At 41.5% G+C, this 19,992-nt stretch overlaps 1 protein-coding gene across 1 annotated transcript in view; it reads left to right on the plus strand.

The window, feature by feature from the left end:
* The window catches only part of ANKH (ANKH inorganic pyrophosphate transport regulator), a 108,567-nt gene that overhangs the window by 65,047 nt on the left and 23,528 nt on the right, over positions 1–19,992 (plus strand). Inside the window, exons 3-8 of the mRNA XM_075494010.1 lie at positions 7,463–7,581; positions 8,724–8,807; positions 11,304–11,474; positions 12,083–12,217; positions 15,276–15,368; positions 19,177–19,272. Of these exons, the coding sequence (XP_075350125.1) occupies positions 7,463–7,581; positions 8,724–8,807; positions 11,304–11,474; positions 12,083–12,217; positions 15,276–15,368; positions 19,177–19,272 (698 nt within the window). The remainder of the gene's footprint in view (positions 1–7,462; positions 7,582–8,723; positions 8,808–11,303; positions 11,475–12,082; positions 12,218–15,275; positions 15,369–19,176; positions 19,273–19,992) is intronic.

Consider the following 19,992-nt stretch of genomic DNA (forward strand, 5'->3'; position numbering starts at 1 on the left):
GAAGAAGCAGAGAGTGCATTGCATTCAACAGGTAACATCCTAAAAGCTGGGAGCTCTAAGGGATGGGAGGAGAGAGATAATGCAGCAGCCTATGGAGGCATGTGTTGGTGGACGGGCAGTAGGGCTGAGCTGGATGACCAGCTGTAGGGGGTCATTACATTGCAGAAGGATGGGAAATGCGAGTGTGATGGCAATGTCCAGAACTGCTGTGAAATTACAGAGTGGCCTGGAAGTGAGGCACCATTCATTATCAGGCTGTTAGTATCTCAAAAGTAGCACGTGCTTCTGGTCAGCTTATAGAATAGAACAGAATAGACAATTTCAGTTCCTGCCTGAGTAGGTACAAGAGCCATCTGTTAAATACGAATGCCCCCTGCTCTTATCCTTTAACAGACTGCCAGCTATTTTCACCAGCTTTATGTGCCCCCCAAGCACTCCAGTTCAAACATGACCATCATGTCTCTTATTCCACCACTGATACGGCAGCCCTGTGCTGTTTACCTTTACTCCGTGTTACTGTCATAATAAATGCCTACAGTAATGGCTCACTAGCCATGGCAGCTCTGTGCCAGGGATAAGCTGTTGCTAATTTTATAAGCTGAATCCATACATTCAAGTTAATTTAATTCAGTGGTATCGATTGGTCACTTCCTCGATATGTTTACAGTTGAGGCTGCTTTATTGAGTCAGTATTATAAACTTTGGGCCATTTGTACGTTTGGCTCTCATATTTGGAATGTTTCTTCAGTCCCCAGAGCTGTTCTTCTGGTTGCTCACTTGTTTTCCTGCCAGTGCTGGTCAAAGTTTATGGCTTTGCCAGCTGGATAAAGAAATATTTTCTAGTCATCCAACATTTTATTTTAAGCTACGATCGATTTTAAGAAAAATTAAAGTATAACTATCAAATTTCCAGGTGAAAGGCATAGCTGGATTTTCCATGTGGGACTTCTTATTGAAGGGAGGTGTTTGGGGCAACCATTGGAAAACATGCCAGATATAAGTTTCTTGCCTCTGCTGGGAAGTAGAGCTCTGCTGAGTTCAGAACCTCTGAAATACCCTCTCTGCAGATATTGGGAAAAAAAGAAAAAAGGCAGCTGTATTTACCATGCTTTAAAGTCCTGAATTAAAGGGCTTCACACAATCTTTCAGCTGCTTATGGTGGTAGACTGGAGAATATTTTTTAGTATTTTAACTTGTCTATGCCTGAAAATATGCAAAGGCCACAGCAGAGACTGGCAGAGCGCCCAAGAGAATGGAGTTAGTCAGATTCTAGCACCAATTGCCTGGGTGATGTTGCCAAGTTTTATGTTCCAAGTTTCCTTTGAACCCGTTTCAAATCCTGATTATTCCTCTCTGACCCACAGATGCACAACCTGCCTAGCAGGAGAGAGAGGAGTCCAGTGACAGACAGGCAGCCTCCTAGGACCTGCACCTACTGCCTAGCAGCTGCACGCCTATCACAGGCTATCTACGGGAGACACCAATACAGGTTACGGATGCTCGGCAGATGAAAAAGAGAAACAAACAGCGCTCAGCGGACTGAATTTCTTCCACATGCCGTGTGTATGGGGCTAAGGAAGATGACATGACTGTCTGCCATGGACTGTTGAAGCCCAGAAAGGAACAGGGAACAAAAAGCCCAGTGAAATAAGGAGGAGTACCGAAAGTCAGAAGGAAGAAAACAAGTGGTGGTAGAAACACAGTGACCACAGTGAATCACCACATTTCCAGCTGTGATATAGAGGCTATTTGCAGTCTGCACACACAGCTCCTCACAAACAGCAGCCTCTACTTATTTAAAATATCAAAACGGAGCATTTCACACACCTGACTCATGCTTCGTTGCCTCAGCACCAGCTCCCCACTACTGCTTCCCCACCAGGGCTAACACAGTCCTCTGTGGGAGTGACTGGCTGAGCCAAACCACTCGAACTCACAGTTGCAAGCTCTGGGTCCCTAAGTCATCACCCCACCACATTCCCATGAACGTCTGCAAAGCCCTCACCAACAGTTCCTATCACTCCTCTGTACAGGTAGCAGTAAGGACCAAGAAATAAGTTGGCCTTGACCAAAGGGATTTGAAACTATATTCTCATCCCATTTATAATGCTGCTGCAAACCTTGGTCAGTACAGTATTCCTGGATCTGCTGTTTCAGTTGTGATCTGGAAATAGAAGATAGTATGCTACCTTCCTTCCCTTGTGCTATTTTGGGAACAGCTACTGCCACCAGTTAGGGTTTCCTGGTGGGAAGTTCGCTATGTAGCCAGGGTCTAAAGCATCTCGTTATTTCAGAGTTCGGCTTTTGGTGGGAATATTGGGCTGTAAGAGAAGGGATTCAAGACGTTAAGCCTGTCTGTGCTTATTTTTGACATCTTACTAAATTGGCAGCTTGAGAGAGGAGAGAAATAATTTATATAACATTATGCTAACACAATGCATTTCATGGTGTTGCTGGTAAGCCCTCCATACTAAGTGGGTCCTTTTAACACCAAGTGTCATAAAAGACATGCACATTTTCTTTGGCAATAAAACAGCATTGTTCAGCCTTTCACTAGTTTACGGAGAAATAGTATACTGAGAAAGTTTATTTCCTGTTGCATATTAATATTACTTTCCACAACTCTGTGAGGTTCTGGAAATGACAAGGCAGAAGTTACTTTGGGGAAACATCCTCTTTGCTTAAGTAGGCATCCTTAACTGGTGCCCGCTACACCTGATTAAAAACTACATGATGGATCATTTGTCATCACCAGGAAAAAAAGGTTGGAACTTTAGTAACCAGGCAAACCTATAGCAGACTGGGTGGTCAAGACATGCGAGTGATTTGTTTTGTGCCAATTTATTTCTGGCAGGCTAGCGGGCATGGGCCACTCCCTGCACAAATTGCACAGGGGAAAACTTTAGCAGTTGCTAGTAATTCCACTGATTCTTTTGAACTTCCCACATGCATGGTCACTGCATGTACGTGAAAGATCTGCATAAGAAGCAAGACATAGGTGTAATCCCACCATTTCCAGTGTAACACTACTGGAATTTTCTAGAGACTAGGAGTTACAGAGTGGCTTATGACAACCTGAGCTATTTTTTCCAGTCAGTCTTGTTCTGACGTGCCCACTGTACAGGCTTGTACTGAACATTTTGCCCTGGACAAAGATGATAGCAAAGGAACACAAATCAGAATATAATCCAGGCTTGCTTTTTTTTACTTTCGAAAAGATTATAAAATGTTATTCATTAAAAATGTGTCCTACTTCAGCATCTTCAGATGGCCGTTGCTAAAGCAGTAACATGCTTCCGCAGCTGCCCCAACCCTTCTCCCACAACAGGGGCAGTTTCTTATCAGCAAGGTATTCAGGGCAAAGGAAGAAGAAAGAAAGCCTATGACCAAAGCATTTGTGGATTTTAGGATAGCAATGATTGGGTTTTAGTTTAAAACAGGCTAATTTTGAGAGCCTTATGAGATGTTGGCCTACCTAAAGATATTTCAGAGACCAATGGTCATTGATAGATTTGGGAAAATCAACTAATGCAATTTTGGAACTAGAGCTGAGCACAGAAAAAGATGATTGCAGTAATCAGTCTGCATTGAGATGCTCCTAAGCTGGTTTTTTTTAGATTCATTTGTTACTATAAGCAAAAAAAAATCACAAAGCCTAAAACAGTCTGATCATCCAGGCTTTCACAAGGGGACACAGGCTTTTGCTTCTGCTTTAAGTCAGGGTAATCAAAGACATAAAGAAATCTATGTACCCTGTGCCATCTCCAAATTAAGATTTGCAATTCCTTTTTTTTTTTTTTTCCAAATTGGCATTTTCCTATCTGCCCAAATCACTTAGCTGTACAAATTCCTGAGCAGCACTAGTTTTGGCCATGTAAGCCGTCTTTCTGACAGGCAGCAGAATAGATTTTTTACTTCTCAAGTCTCCCAAGTTCATTTTTAAAACTGGCAGCAAAGTATGAAAATGGAATGCATCTAAAAAGAACACACTTTAACCTAAAAACATTTTTGCATTTTTTTTCCTCCAGTAAAGCTAATATTGACATACGTAGCTCTGTGTCTGGAAGTAAATGGTATCGCTTCCTATGAGGGTTTCTTTTTGTTTTCTTTATGATGTAAGTATAACATGCTGGGTAATAGCTCCAAAATGACTACGGTACAGCTATTTGTTTGAGACTGCTGGCATCATTAAGAGTGTGTTCAGTTGTTTTAAGAATGTCTGAAGTTTATGTGGTAGTAATCGGCTTGTTAGAGAAATCAGTGTAGGAAATTAGGTATGCAGTTTTCAGTGTCATTTCTTAACCTTCTGGGTCTTAAAACTCAGCAGGAAAAGCCAAAAGCAAGAATTCCTGCTTAAATTCTGTAGCAAAACTAATCCATAGACATATCAAAATAAATGAGGTATTAGAGGAGAGCAAACAGGCAGCTTGTCTTGGAGTTGGACTTCTCTGTTTTGGTTGAAATGATGCAAGGAATGGGAAGAGCCATCTGCTTTAGATTCATGTAATACTCTTCAGCTCTGTTGTCTGTGTTATTAGTTTTGTACCATGCTTCATAATAAGTTTGTAAGGTTGGCCAAGGTTAAGTTCTAATTGCATCAGCAATTGCTTTATTCACAGCTCAGAGACACATGTCTGTATATTTGTCAGTAAATCTCAGCTTGCTGCATCCTTCTTTCTGAGGATGGAAACATTCATGGACATCAGCAAAAGTGATTGTGTGTTTTCACTGACATGTGGAATAGTTGGCTGTTTTAAAACTAGCTTTTAAGCTTAGCCATTACAATTTTAAAATCAAAATCATATTTAAAAGTGCAGTTAGACTTTTTTTCTGGATGGGGGAGAGAACAAAGAATCTTTAAGCTTACAGAGCACAGTGCTGATATCCCTAGAAATTTTAAAAATGGTGCTGAGGGCTGTGGTGATATAAATCCCTTAAGAGTGCCCTGCCAATAAACTACAACTCTGTGGTGAACTGTCTGTTCCTAGAAGTGAGAGAAGTTCAGCCTCTGACCCCTCTGATTCTGTGAATTCACCCCTCTGAATTTTTCTGTGAATTTTTCTGTGATAGTAAACTTAAAAAAAAAAAATTTAAACAGCTCAATGGCTTTTAGAGCCAGAAAAGTTACTTATTACTCACTTTCTAAACACTTTAAAAGTGTCAGTTAAAGCAGGTGAAGCTGAGCAGGTGAAGTGCATGGAGAGCATGGAGGGTGACTTCTGTGGCGTGCTGTCTTCCCAGCACTGCACTGCTGGTGGAGGCCCCTCCACAGAAGCAGGTTCCTCAGCACCTGGACTCTGATTCTGTCAGTCTCGATGTGGGGAATAAGCAGTTTTTAAGTCTTTGTGCAGGAGAAGTGTAAAGCAATTTCAACGGAACCTAAGAGACAGCTAGATGAATCTGACCCTCACAGGCGGCTTGCCTCACTTGCCTTCCAAACTTCTTCTCCTTCATTCAAATAAGTCAATTCAGAAACATCCAGGTACTACTCTGCCATAAAAGCGGTTTTCCACAAGGACTTACCACGCAAAAATCCATGCATAACAGAGTTTTCAAAATACTGAGTGAAAGTTGGCATATGGCTATTCATGCAAAAATAAAAAGAGGCTGTGCTTGATGTGTGACTGGACTGCAACAAGCATATGAACACTTAAAGAACTGAACGGGCCTCCCTGAACTGAGGAAAGGTTGGAGTCCTGGTTTAAAGTTCTTCCCCAACCCCCTTCAAAAGGAAACAAGGCTGGGAGTGCGTCAGGAGGATGGCTAAGCAACTTAGAGATTACTGGGTGAACTGGGAGGCTGCGAGTCTAACAGTCATAGTTCAGATGAAAGACATAGATAGGGACCTGCATAGGGAAAGGGCAAGTTTTTAACATTTTAGCATTTTTTGGGCAGTCCTAGTTATCAGGAATGAGGCTCGTGCCTGTTCCCGGTGGTGTCATACCACCTCCTTCTATTTTACTACCTTGTTTATACTGTCTTTGTTTGGACTGAAAAAGTCTTTTCAGTCCTGTTAACCATTTAACAGCTGTATCCCTAAGCCATCACAAATCAATGGTGACTTAAACTCTTCTTTAATTGCTTCCAAACACTGTTTATGAGTTATGAGAGAGAGTTTTAGGCTAAAAAGGTTGAATTGAACAACTAGCATGTCAATCTGATTATGTGACCTGCATGCATGAAAAGGATAACTTTCCTGAAATACCCTATATGAAGATCTGTACAATGATAATAGAGTTGGTTATAAATGGAAAATCAGATAGATGTTCACATTTGAAATAATTATCTTAGAAAAGGCACAAGTGGAAGAGAACCGAGGTAAGATTCCCCAGGCACAAGTAATTCTGCCATTACTTGTGTTGAGAGGTTGACTTTACAACCTAATCATTCTTTTAACAGCTATTACAAGTGTATAGAGGAAACTAAGTAATAATATGCAGGTCTAGAATGTAGTTTATAAAAGGTTAAAAACTGTTTGGATTATTTAACTATGCATATTATGTAAGTCCCCATAGTTCAGAGACTCCAGTCATAGCTAGGTCTTCATTATTCCTGGTCATGGGGAAGACTCTGAGGTTATTAAAACAGCTGGATAACATGGGTGCTGACAGAGATGTAAGCAGTTCTTTAGAGAGCTGTGTGGTGAATTCCTGCACCTGTGCTGTCTTCAACCCAACACCTTGGGAAGAGAGACCTGGCAAGAGGTGTGTTGCCCAACACTAAAAAATCTCGTCTCAGGTTGAAACAGAACAGCGAAATAACATACTGGCGATCAGAAGTGGCCACCCCCTGATTTCCAGCGGTGCCCTCTTCTGACTTGTGGCTCCTGAGATGCCGCCTCTAGTTAAGGAAGGAAACTAAGGCTGGTCAAGGCTGCCCAGAGACTGTACAGTGAAGGGTACAGTGCCCTGACAGGTTGCAGCAGAGGTGAACATTAGGCAGAGTAAGGGAGAGGCATAATGAGTGTGATTTGTTGCACGCCTTTGCAATTCATAGTATCCTTTTACAGTTTTGGGCAGATTTACAGGTAATGTCATGAGAATGCAGTGACAATAGATGATTGCAGCATTTATAAGGTACTACATCCCATGAAATACACAATGCCTCGTGAAAACAGCTTTTTTAACAAAGAGCCTTGAGTTAATGAAAAAGCAGTAGATTTTCTGGAGTACCAGTGTGTTCATTTAGCAAACAGATGTGGCACTTACTATACCCATCTCCCAACCCAGCCATTTGTTATCACTCCTCTGCCAAAGGTTACTTGAAAAAGAACCATAGGAGCACTCCTTAGTCATAAACAGCACCTGGTGAGGCTGTAATATCCTGAAGCCCCTGCAGCTGTTTGCTAAGTGGATGCATGTCTGAGATCCTAGGCGTCACAATCTTTCAGGTACTTCCGAGTATCTCACCCAGAGTCCATACGTAACCTTTACTATTCATTCCTATTCTTGTGTCTCTACAGCATATAGCGATTTGGGGTATTACATTATAAATAAGCTGCACCATGTGGATGAATCAGTGGGAAGTAAAACTCGGAGGGCCTTCCTTTATCTTGCTGCCTTCCCTTTTATGGATGCCATGGTGAGTGCCTGATTCAGAACTGAATTTTAATCTTAATGTTATTTTTTTTCTTTCGTGACCTTAGTTCACAAAGTCTGTAACCTGATGGGAAACTGGAGGTGTGCAGAAGGAAGGTGTGTCCTTTGCAAGCAGTAACTCTGGATATACCTGGACACATCATCTCCTGGCTACCTGGAAAAAGCATCTGGGTGGACTTTGAACATCCAGAGGTCATGACAAATGTAAAAAACCTCACATGCCTTGTTAGAGTTACTGTATGTGCATGCTGGAAAGCACTGGTCATCTTATGGTGAGCTGCACCGGTTGTCTGTATGTGTCCTCTCATTCCAATTTGTAGTGAAAGAATTGGATTTGCTGTGCATTCCCAGATCACTTGCAGAGCTCACAAGGAATAACGTCAATATTTTCTCAAAGCAAATTTGTTGAAAAGATATTTCTTACCATCACTTTTTGCAAGCACAGCTAAGTCCAGTATATCTCAAATGCTTGGGCAAGATAGCCACACATGGGGTGGGCTGCTGCTTCCCGGATCACCAGGCTTACTGCTTGTGGCCCGCTCAACATAAAAATATGGCAGCTCTCTTTAATGCCTCTACTTGTGTGTAAAACTGGTAAAGGATAACCTTCTCATGGCATGCCTCCACCACTTTCTCTACCACTTTGTCTGCTTGAAACAGTAGCTGACAATCAAAAGAAGTTGGATCATTAAGTTTTCTCTTCCAGACAGGACTCAATATAACTCAGTGTGCCAATGAGTATTACACTTCAGAGATGCATCCAGCTGGTGAATAAGAATAAACATTTTTTCCCTTGGATTATTTAGTATGATAATCCATCCTGTGCAGCATCTGTTATATGACAAGGGGCAGTTTCTTATTAGATCTGCTCAGAAATTTCTATACAGTCTATAAAATTATTCCCATTCTCCCTGTCAGCCCTGGCAATGAGGAACTGAATGCAGCAGTGTTTTCTCTGCACTACTGGCTTGACATTTGCCCAGGTTCACACCAGGTGAACCTGGTGGAAAAGAGCTTTATAAGTTGTTTGTGTACAATGTAACAACCAGAAAACAGCATTCTGGGACCTGAAATCATTCACAAATATCATAATCACTTCCCAAACTCTTCTCTGCCTTTTTTCAGGCATGGACCCATGCTGGGATTCTACTGAAACACAAGTACAGTTTCCTAGTGGGATGTGCCTCCATCTCAGATGTCATAGCTCAGGTAATGACTCCTCTTCGCAGTCACTGTTTCTGTTGTGTTACAGACTAGATGCTTTCCTAAGCAGGAACTCTCTTGTACAGAGACTGCCTTTTCTCTGCCATGAACAACACACCAGAGAAAGTAATCTTGCCTGCTGTTCTCTGGCTGTTTTCCCGTCATGTGGAGGCTGTTTGCTGACGGTTATGGTTTAGGCTGGTCTCACTTGACTGGATCAAGTCAGTCCCAAACCAATGTCAGGAGAAGGGAACCAGGATTGTTTGGGCTAAGGCCATGTCTTCCAGCACCTCCACAACCCTGTTTCAGAATGGCTGAGAAACAAGTTATACATGTGTACATCTGGGAAAAAGAAAGGTCAGGCAAAGAGACCGATGGCTGCTACCAATCCTGAGGCTGATGGAATGCTTTGAAAGAGACCTTTCTTTCCCCTGTGCGTTCTCCCCATGCTTTGCACAGTTGCACTCAAATCCTGAGTGGGCCTAGTAGGTGGGGAAGTGAAGGCTTCATTCTCCACTTCACCTGTCAGTTTTGCACATGCTGTCTAATCCAGCAAAATGCAGTAGTGTAAGCCATCTTCTGAATGCCAGTATGGCGCTGTTCTTGTTACTGGTCCAAAAGGTGAAGGCTCAGAACTGCAGCAGAAAGGATCTGTGGTGATAGCCCCTGGGTGATGCAGAGAAGACCAAATGTTGTTTGAACTTTCATTTGTGAGGGAGGTGTTAACTATCCTGTTGCTTTGTACTAGACACACTTAAAAAGCAACATTAATACACATTGCTGATGGCCAGTGTTGTAGCATTTGAGAACCAATATACAGCCCTCTTTTTAAAGCATATATAAAAATATTATGAAATGGAGTGTCGCAGCACCTGTAAAACAGATGCTGTACGGCCCCATTACTAGCTGAAGGGTGTAATGACTGGGTAGGAAAGAGGATAATAACAGTACAACATCAAAGGAAATATGAAGTCAACAGCACTTAGTTCAATTTTCTATAGCATTTTCCTCCCACTAAATATGAGCAAACCATAAACCAGGTTGAACCATTATTCAGTCAGCTACTGTTCTATATTTGGCAGGTCTGCCCCTCTACAGTACTGCACTAAATCCCTGAAGATAATACCAATTACTGTAAATGACCTTAACCCTCAGGATCTGCTCTCATTCTGATGTGACCTACAAAGTTTGCTGACCCTAGATGCATGTTGGGTCATATACAGCTAAATACAGAAACAAATTCTTATTTTGGCCATGGTACACATGCCCTTTCCACAATGGTTGGTGAGTGGGGTGCCAGGGTTGTGAAGAATAAGACACCTGTCATCTTCTCTCAACAAAATACTGCACAGAGCAAGAGCAAATCCAGAAGACAAAAAGTTGTGACTCTCCATACTCCAGAACTCTCTACACCTACATCTGCTCCCTATACAAGCAATAGATGCACAGGCAGTAGATAATTCTCCTTGGGTAGCTTCATATACACACTTTTTGTGACTGACTTTGCTTCTGTTTACTGAAAAATAATTCTTTTGTAGGGTTCAAAAGAGCAGTTTTGCAAACCCTCATAAACAGCCTAATAAACATTTGCATAATGCGATTTTTCTTAAGCTTGAGCTCTAGCAATGAAGGAGAGAACCTGCCCGTGAACAATGTGTTTTGTATTTCTTGTAATTCACTTGAATGCCAGCATGTCCCAGCAGGGTTGTCCTTGATTCTGCTGTTCACAGCACCTAACACAGTTGGCTTTCCAGTTGTGCCCCCCATCCAGAGACAGTTGGAATTTACCAGGCACACCGTCAGCTCTGTATTTAATGAAGACGATAATATCATATTAGCCAATTCCTTTGCATTTTCTGGTTTGAGCATTTAATCTTACAAGACTGAATTATGAGCTGTTCATTAGCCCAAAAGTTTCCATTTCATTTACATCAGTGTGGCACTCAGCTGAAGAGAGAATGATGAAATACTGAAATTTCACTCAAAAAAGTAGAAAATTAGTATGACAGAAGACTTCCTGCTTCTAAATGCTGAAGTGAATACTTAAAAACATCTGGCCCCCTTAAAAACACTGTGCCCCCTCTGCCCCCTGAAAAAAAAGTAGGGCTTAGAAGCTGACCCTAGAAGCATGTCTCCAGCCTCAGCGTATATCAGAATAGCACATTCCCCTGGGAAGGGTGGCACTCAGCCACATGCTTGCTGCCAGACCTTGCCAGACTTTCATGCTAACCTTCTCCTATTTATGGCACCTGCCCATACCTTCACGTACTGTTTAACAGAGCTTCTGTATGATGTTAACTCTTGTTCTTCTCATTTGTATGACCAAATGCAGGGGGGGGTCCTGACTAAAGTTTCAAATGCCACAAGTTCGAAGTCAGATAGATACTGTAGTCACACATGGTTGTTGGTTCAGATGGACCAGGTTGGAGTCAGACAGGAGATATGTTGGCCCTAAAGAAACACACAGACAAATTACTAATCATGTATTTGTTTGCCCTGCAGGTTGTTTTTGTAGCCATTTTGCTTCACAGTCACTTGGAGTGCAGGGAGCCTCTCTTAATCCCAATCTTGTCCTTATACATGGGAGCACTTGTCCGATGTACCACATTATGCCTCGGATACTACAGGAACATACATGATGTCATTCCTGACAGAAGTGGGCCTGAAATGGGGGTATGTCTTAATACTTTGCGCTTTTCCAAATTCAGTAATTTTAAACTTGCTTTTTGTGTTATAATACTGTATTAAACCACTTTGCATGAAGGGCCTCCTCTCTCCGTCCTCCAGGAAAAAACATTTTCACTTAAAGAGGCATGGTAGAAACTGTTCTGGCAATGGTGCACATGAGGCAATGCTTCCCATGGTGTGGATGTGCTGTCTACTGAGCACCTCCGTACTGAGCTCTGTACTGAGCTGTAAGACAGCACAGCATAAACTAAGTGGACACCTTATTTCACAGGGAAGAAGGTCTCAAAATTCCTCTTTTTCCTTGAATGTCATATTGGTTTTCACATATCTTTGTCTGGTAGCCAGAACAAATTATGCAGATAGATACTTCATGCATTATTTATTGAGATCCATGACACAGCTTCTTTTGAATCCGTATTACTAACGTGAGTGAAAATGTTTTAGGCTCCTCATATTGAAAACTATTGAAATTAGTGTACCAAACTGACAATGGGTAGGAAAGCAAAAATCCTTTCTCTGTGCTTTTGGTTCAGTTCTGCATGTTTTTTTCCAAACCCACTTCTTTTTTTTTTATTTTTTCCTATGTGTTGCAGGGAGAGGCTACAATAAGGAAGATGCTGAGTTTCTGGTGGCCTTTGGCGTTAATTTTGGCAACTCAGCGAATAAGTAGGCCCATTGTCAACCTTTTTGTCTCCCGGGACCTAGGTGGCAGTTCTGCAGCCACAGAGGTAAGAAAGTCAGTGCTCTTCATTACTGCAAACGATCATTTACATGGAGTTACCTCTGTGTTTCTCTTCTCGGCCGTGCTGACAAGAAAAAATTGTCTTAAGTACATTTCTATTTAGTGCTCTCTTTATTCTTGAAAAGAAGACTGCTTGGAATGTTACCATGAGCATTTCTGCCAGGCCTAGTGGGACCTCCCTCTCAACAAGACCAGTAGAATTTTTTCACTGAACAGTTCCAGCGTCCCAGGTTTTCATGCTGTACATATAGGTACATATGCTCTGGAGCATTCAGATCCCAGAGATTTTAGGACAGTCGTCAGTAGTCCCATGTTCCGCTGTTTCCTGTCATGTATATTTATGGCTGTGCAAACTGATGTGAAACTACTGTTAGCAGTCAGTGCATCCCACAGAATAGGGTAGGGATGTAAAAAAGCACATAAAAAAAGTCTGTCTTCTGTTTGGGATATGAAATGCACCCTGTTTCTCTTGAGGAATTTCAGGTTACTCCAGTAGTCTCCTACAGCTGATGGGAGCTGGACTTCTGTTTGTAATGCAGATCCTTTACCAATGCTCACCATGAGCTGACCTATTCTCTTAAGAAGTCTGGGGGACCTTTGCTGCCAGTTTCAGTGGGAGGATATCTAGATCCATGTAGTCATTAGCAAATCTCTCATGTTTTTTCTATAGGAGAAACAAAGCTGTAAGATACTAAATGGAAAGGAAAATTCAAACAGCTGATGCCTAACAAACCTTCTCTCAGCACTGCTAATTTGTCATACATGATACTGTGTATTTCACTCGCTCAGGAGTTGCCAGTGACTGCAAATAAACAGCTGTGGAGAGAGAATTTAGGAAATGTAACGCTTTTACATCTCTAAATCAGGGATCAGTCTATGTGTTAATAGCAGTCTCAGTACAAGGGGAGCCAGAGCAGGTTAGCAGAGATCAGTTTTGCATTTCTTGGTGACTTTTGATTTTAGATGCATCACATTTCATGGCTAGCCAATTGCATTTTGTTGCTGTTAGGATGACTGCAAATACATGTCATAGCTGGTGGTTTGCTGGCCTTTTTACACTAACAGTAATGGTCACATTTCAACTTTCTCTGATTTCTGAAATAATTGCCTCTGAAAAAGCAGGTGCTTGCAACACAGATAACATCAGTGTCTGGAGCATCACTATACACAGGAGTTTTATAGGTCCCCTGTTCAATAATATCAGCAACTTGCAGTGTGGGCAGGATGTCCCTGTGAAGGGCTAGGCTGTAGCACGTTCATGAGGACAGCAAGCGCACTTGCAGTGGCCAACTCCCACTGCTTCTGTTCGGACTGCCAGCACAGTTATGGTGATTAGGGTCCCTTTTTTGGTGTTAGCTTTGATGGGGGACTTTTTCACCTGTCGCACACAGGTTCTAGCCATTTAGGAAAGCTTTCATGCACATATTTTGGGATCCCACCAATTGAGGAAAATACTGGAAGAAACATCACTGCTAAAAACTTCAATAATTTAATCCAAGTGGAATCTAGCATATAAAATGTGGTAGTGAAATATTGTTTTCTTTAACAGTTACAGTGTCTTTGCAGTCTTTTTGGACTTCATCATAAAAATAAGCAAAATATCTTTTATATTCCTTATTTGATTTAATCTAGTTAGTTAGGTTTCATACAGATGGAAATTCTGCTGAAAATACAATAATGGGGAGGGCTGCAATTAAAAAAGTACTGCCTTAAAATTCCTATTTGTTTTCTTTGAACCAATTACTTTTTCAAGGTACATTAAACATTATTAAACCTATTATTAGCAGGGGAGAATCAATCCCACTCTCTTCCTCTTTGTGGATATCACTACTTTCCCCCCTCTTTTTAAACAGCACAGGGAACAAATTAGCTTGCTACGTGGTCCTGTGTTTGTATAGATCTTTTCACCAAGCAAGGATAGCAATTACATTTATAATGGGAAAATGGGCTCAGGTAACCAAGAAAATGTACATCGAAAGTTTAGGAGTGAGACAGAGACAGCAGTAGTTAAAAAAGGTCTTTCTTAAAGCTACCATTGCCAGATCTAAAATGAAGCTGAATTTAGGCAGATTGTAACAGATCAGAACCTGCAGACAAAAGGCGGTCAAAACACTTCGATTTCTGGAATTGAGGGAGTCAGGCACTTCTCAGTACAAATGTACACTTTGGCTCTGAGGACTAGAAAACTTGGGATGATGGTAGATTTCCAAGCAGCTGCAGGAAGAGCTCCCTAAACACCCTTCCTACGTGAAAGACATGAAGTACATGTATTTGGACTTTTTCTTCAGAAATCAGAAACATCAGCAAAATCTTTCATACATTAATATGTAGGGGGAGGTTATGTCTTTGATGTACCTCTTGGACTGTACTTGTGAAAGTGCAGAAGGGCCTAGTTTTAAATTGTAGGCAGTGAGTTGTTTCTCATTATAAAAATGGTCATCTGGAATTATTTTTGTCTGTTTTTCATTGATGAGCACCAAAGTGGGGAGGGGGTTTTTTTGTCTCGTAAGTGCCTCCTGTCCCAGAGCAGTCAGTTTGATGTCCAAAGTCAGTCAGCCACTGAGGCCTACTGTTTTGTAGTCTGTCTTACTTAAAACTGTTTTACTTATGAATAACCAAGTAAAATGTATATAAGTTAAAATTATGAAATATGATCCAAAGCTACCGTGAGCTGTAAGGCATTCTGCTACTCGGGTATCTGTAGGTAAAATAACTCAGGAGCAATGTGGGAGGGAGGTATTTGCCTGGCTGAGGGGCATGCACCAGCTCAAGTTAACTATTATCCCAAAGTATCAGAGTGATGGTGAAATGACAAAGCTGAGTAATGTAGGTTCATGGAACGAAAGATTTCATAAGCTTAAAATGCTGGGCCAAATGATGGCCACTCTGACAGTCTTCCTGAAGCTAAGAGCTTCCAGTCACCTGCCTGGTTTCTCACTGTGTCAAGGTCAATGTGGTGATATTGGGGGGAAATGGCACCCTATGCTAGTTTAACTCTTCGGTTCAAAGATTTGAAGTTCATGTTTCCCTGTCTCTTTTCTTAGGCAGTGGCGATTCTGACAGCTACATATCCTGTGGGACACATGCCGTATGGCTGGCTGACAGAGATCAGAGCAGTGTACCCTGCTTTTGACAAGGTGAGTGCCCATGTTAGGGGTGTATTAAATACCTTTTGTGTGGTTTCACATGCGTGGTCCTCTTCTTTCTGCCTGTTACAGTGTTTTAATTTAGGGGTGACTTCAGTGATGTCACAGGAATTTCTGCCAAACAAATATGAAGAAAATTAGGTCATGGCTCCATAATCAAGTTTAACAGATTCTTTAAAAAATAAACCAACCAAAGATTAAATAGGACTGTATTAATGACCATCTATTGTCTTGCTCCTCTTTACTTTTGCTGCCTATTGTTCCTTGTCCCACTGATAAGGTTTTCTTAAAATCCCAGTTAAAATGAATTGGGTTTTGGTGGCTTCATGCTGTTGTCTGATTTATGATTTTAACCTTAGCTCTGTGTTACCAGGTATTAAGCTACCTTTTTAATAGATAGGTGCTGTATTTTTAAGGATTAAAAGAAGTCCTCACTTACGAGCTATGATGTAGCTATTTAGCTAATTAAGTGATTTCTCACAAAGCGTCCATCAATGAGTGAGCAAGCTCACGTCTCTGCTCCAGATTCTGTGGTATTTCTCAAATGGGTTCAGGTTCATTTGCTTATGTTAGTATTTAACAAAAGTTGTTTCATAGACTGACAGTAACACAGATAACATACATTATTTTAGTAGTACTGACTTAGCTGACCAAGACTATGAAGATTTTTGTTGGCAAATCATGTAATTATGTAAGAATCCAAAGACAGCTCCTGGAACTGAGCACAGAGTAAATATATAAGCAAAATGAATTTTGGTTTGACTCTTTTTTTGCTCTGTTTTAGAACCGGTACTAACTAGCCCATATGTTGTGCAAAGAACAGTCATGTCCTGTGACACTCTAATTCAAATGCCAGATCCTCTCCTTCCCTTTATTTTCCAATTAGTAACTGAACTTTCTGGTTCCAAATAGTGATTAAAAAAACGTTTGCTTGCTCAGGGATGTCCTTAACTGAAGCAAGCCCTGTTTGATATGATCCACCATATTTCCAAGGAGAATTTAAAAACAAACCAAAGAAAAGTCAAATCAGTCATAACTTCCTAACCTGCCTGTGTACAGCTAAATTGACCTGTCAGATAAAATACAACATGCAGGCTTTCTCAGAGGTCATGCTGCTGAAAAGGAACTGCAGATGCAAAACCAATAAACTGCAAATAAAACCAGTTTGGGACAGGAAACACAGGGGCCGCTAACCTCATCTGTTACGAGCCACAATCAGATGCACTATTGCCAGGCAAAATTAACAGCAATTAAGACTCTTAAATTCAGGTCTCATTTAGCTGGTGGAAGATGTGCTGACAACTTTAGAGGTGACAGGATTAGACCATGATTTGTCTGTTTGTTTATTTCAGTTAAAAGGCTTCTCATAGAGCTCTTGGGGAACAAATGTGAAGAAGAAAAAGCTAGGGTAAGGCACAGATAGGTACAGTTTATCTAATTGCCAAAAAAGTATATAATAGGGATTTTAATTGCATGTTTTAAGAGCAATTTGGCATAAAATGTGCTGAGGTAGCAGCAGTATAAAGAGTTATCTCATCCTGGCAACCATGTGTGCAAATGCCTCCACCGTACCTTTCAGACAATAAATACCAAACCAGGAACCCACAGTGGGTTTTTTAGATTGCTGTAAGAATTGCTTTGCCCTCGGTCACACATCATTCGCATGTCACCATGCCTTTCAGAAGCTTTGTTTCCTTAAGCTAAGGCTTTCTCAGAACCACTTTTTATTTCCGGACTCTGTAAAGCCTCCATTGTGATTTTCAGATGCTGAAACAGTTTGCAAGCACACAAACTCCCATTTTTATTTGTCAGTTACTCAGAAAGCTGGCAGTGCTGATGGCTATCAGAAGCACACTGCGTTGCCTTAACTGACTGATGTGATTTGGGATCCAGGTAGTATGCCCCTCTTCAGTGGCTCTACTGGAGAAGTCAGATTCGTGCCTTCACAGGGAAATCGTTACCTCTGTTCATGTTTGTAAGAGAGATGCAGGGTCCTGCTGCAGTCTTTTATGAGACTCTGTGTCCAGAGCAACCTCATGGCCTAGCAGTTACACTCAGGTTAAGAGTTACTGCTAATTTTCTGAAAGAAAACAGGTATATCCTAGTTCTGTGCTCTGTTTGCTGTTTTATATGGTGATAATGCCATTACTCTTAATGGACTGTGCTGTCTGATTCAGAGCAACACCACCGACTGTGAGAGGACTTGTGAACACTATTTATCTGATTAATAGATGGGAATGTATACTCTTTTTGCTCCATAATCTGCATAGTATTTTGATCCAAGAACTGAATAGTGTGGAAGAGACAGGAATAATGAGTACCTGGTCAAGAGTTAGAGCAAAGGGCGGAGTAGAGCAAGGGCAGAGTTAGCAGCAGCAAGGTAGGAACGAACGAGAGTCCTTTTTCTTCGCAGACGTTTTGGATGGCTGGATTTGGGTGTGCTTTCCTTCCTCTCTGTTATTTTAGCCTTGTTAGAAAGTTAAGCCATGCCGCAGAGTTCATTCAAAAACTGGTGAGCGATGTAAGCGAGGCCTTTCCTCACATATATAAAAACTAACAGTAACAAAGTATTTCTTCAGAAACACAAGAAATAAGAATAGATGCATGAAAAAAACATTTACAGAGAGTTTTCATAACCTGTTCCCAAAAAGGGCAGATGTGGGAGTAGCTTCGTGCTTTAGGGTCTGGGTTGCCTACATGCAGCCAAACTTCCAAGCAGATATTTAGGCAGGAGTGTGGGGCTGTCCAGGTGCCGTCACTGCACTGATCACCACGAAAGCTTTAAACTGCAAAATTCCATCACTACTTGAATGTGTGTGAAAGGGTGTACCCTTCACAGAGCTCACGTTTGGCTTGTCCGTTTCTGAGATGTATTTGCATGAGTTCCTATTTCTCTTACGAGTATCTTCAGTAAAGGAGGCTGACCGCGTGACAGAAACTGCTGTTCTACCTGAGTTACGTCAAGGATGAATAAATGTTGTACTGCATATCATGGTACAGGTTTTATCAGTGTGGGCACATACTTGTGTATCTCAAACAGCCCCAGGGAAAATGCAATAGATGACCCAAGAGCCTATTGCTACAGGGCTCCTAATGGTGCCCTGCTTTTGATATCCCATGCTCTCCTTTCACAGACCATTTAGTTTGTTTTTATGTGTTCCCTGAGGGCAATTTTAAGCCTTCAGCTTCATTTGCTATATTAGACATTTGGAAGAGGGCTTTTGTTGTTGTTTTAAATAAAACTTTGCTGCCACGTGAGTACAGAGCCCATGTTCAAGGTGGAACATCTAATAGTCCTAATTATGTTCTGTTCATTAAACTGCATTAACAGAGCCAGCTGTTCCAGGAACTTTGTTTATATTACTTACTTGTCTAATTGGATCAGTAAGGGTGCTTGCATTGGCATATGGATTTGGTACCACTCTGTGGTAAAAAGGAATGGAATCCTATTTTTCCTGTGAAAACATGCTACAAACGTTAAACTAAGGTAAAAAAAATCATGTGGAGTTTCCTTAGAAAGAGCTACCACCCTTTTTCAAAGCTGAATTTGTTAAATAGGACTTATTCCTTAGAAAAATAGGGAGATTACTCAGCCCACAGGAGCAGTTGCTGTCGGTTTAAGCAGCAAATATTTTGTGGTGGTACAAAGTACTCAGAAACCTGTAGGTTAAAAAGCAAACAAGCAAAGACAGACATGCATGCGCAGAGACAGTCAGGTCCAACACATGACCCTGGTGCCGTCAGCCTCCCACTAGTCTGGAGCCAAGCTAATGCTCATTATCTCTTTCTCTCACCCTAGAATAACCCCAGCAATAAATTGGTGAACACCAACAGCACCGTCACAGCAACACATATCAAGAAGTTCACTTTTGTTTGCATGGCATTGTCCTTAACGGTAAGAAACCTTTGTTCAACTCTCTGGCTTTCATCTCAACCAGAAAATTATCTGCTCTACCTAATGCTAAATGCACTAGCAGTTCAGGAAAGGTGAGTTGTCGTTTCTTATGAAGCTCTGTTGCTTTTATCTGGAGGAGAGAGTGTGATCATAGTACTGGAGTACTAAGGAAATCAGCTGCCATTAACTTAGGCTAGATATCTTACGGGCTAGAGTTATTTTATTTAATTCTTCTCACTACTTTTCATTTCAAGTCAGCCTCCACATGCAAAGAGATACCAGAGATCTACTTTTCTTTTTTCTCTTTTTTTTAATGAACAAAACTTCTGGCAACCAGCGTGTCAGGAAAATGAAAAACAGCATTTGTCTCATGTGCAGGGGGATGGCAGCCTGTCCCTGGGCATCATTTACTGTGAACGGTGGGAAAGGCAGCACGTGTCAGAACTGCAGTAGCTGTTCCCTGACGCCTCACATGGCACTGGTCTTCCATGCTGGGGGTACTTTCATGCACGTTGGTTTTGTTTGCTCTCAAAATGAACTAAAAAGGGCAATCTCAGAGATGGTGCTGACACTGACAAAAGGATCTAAAGCCTTGTCTGTGCTGGGAAGCATTGCAAGGGGCTGACATTCACAGAGAAATTTTGCTGAGCCTGCAGCATTTCAAAACAACCAGCTTGCACACATATGTACCGTGCATCTGCCCCAAGAAAACTGTTTCTG

The sequence above is a fragment of the Mycteria americana genome, chromosome 2 (assembly GCF_035582795.1).
Source record: "Mycteria americana isolate JAX WOST 10 ecotype Jacksonville Zoo and Gardens chromosome 2, USCA_MyAme_1.0, whole genome shotgun sequence".
NCBI classification, from domain to species: Eukaryota; Metazoa; Chordata; class Aves; order Ciconiiformes; family Ciconiidae; genus Mycteria; species Mycteria americana.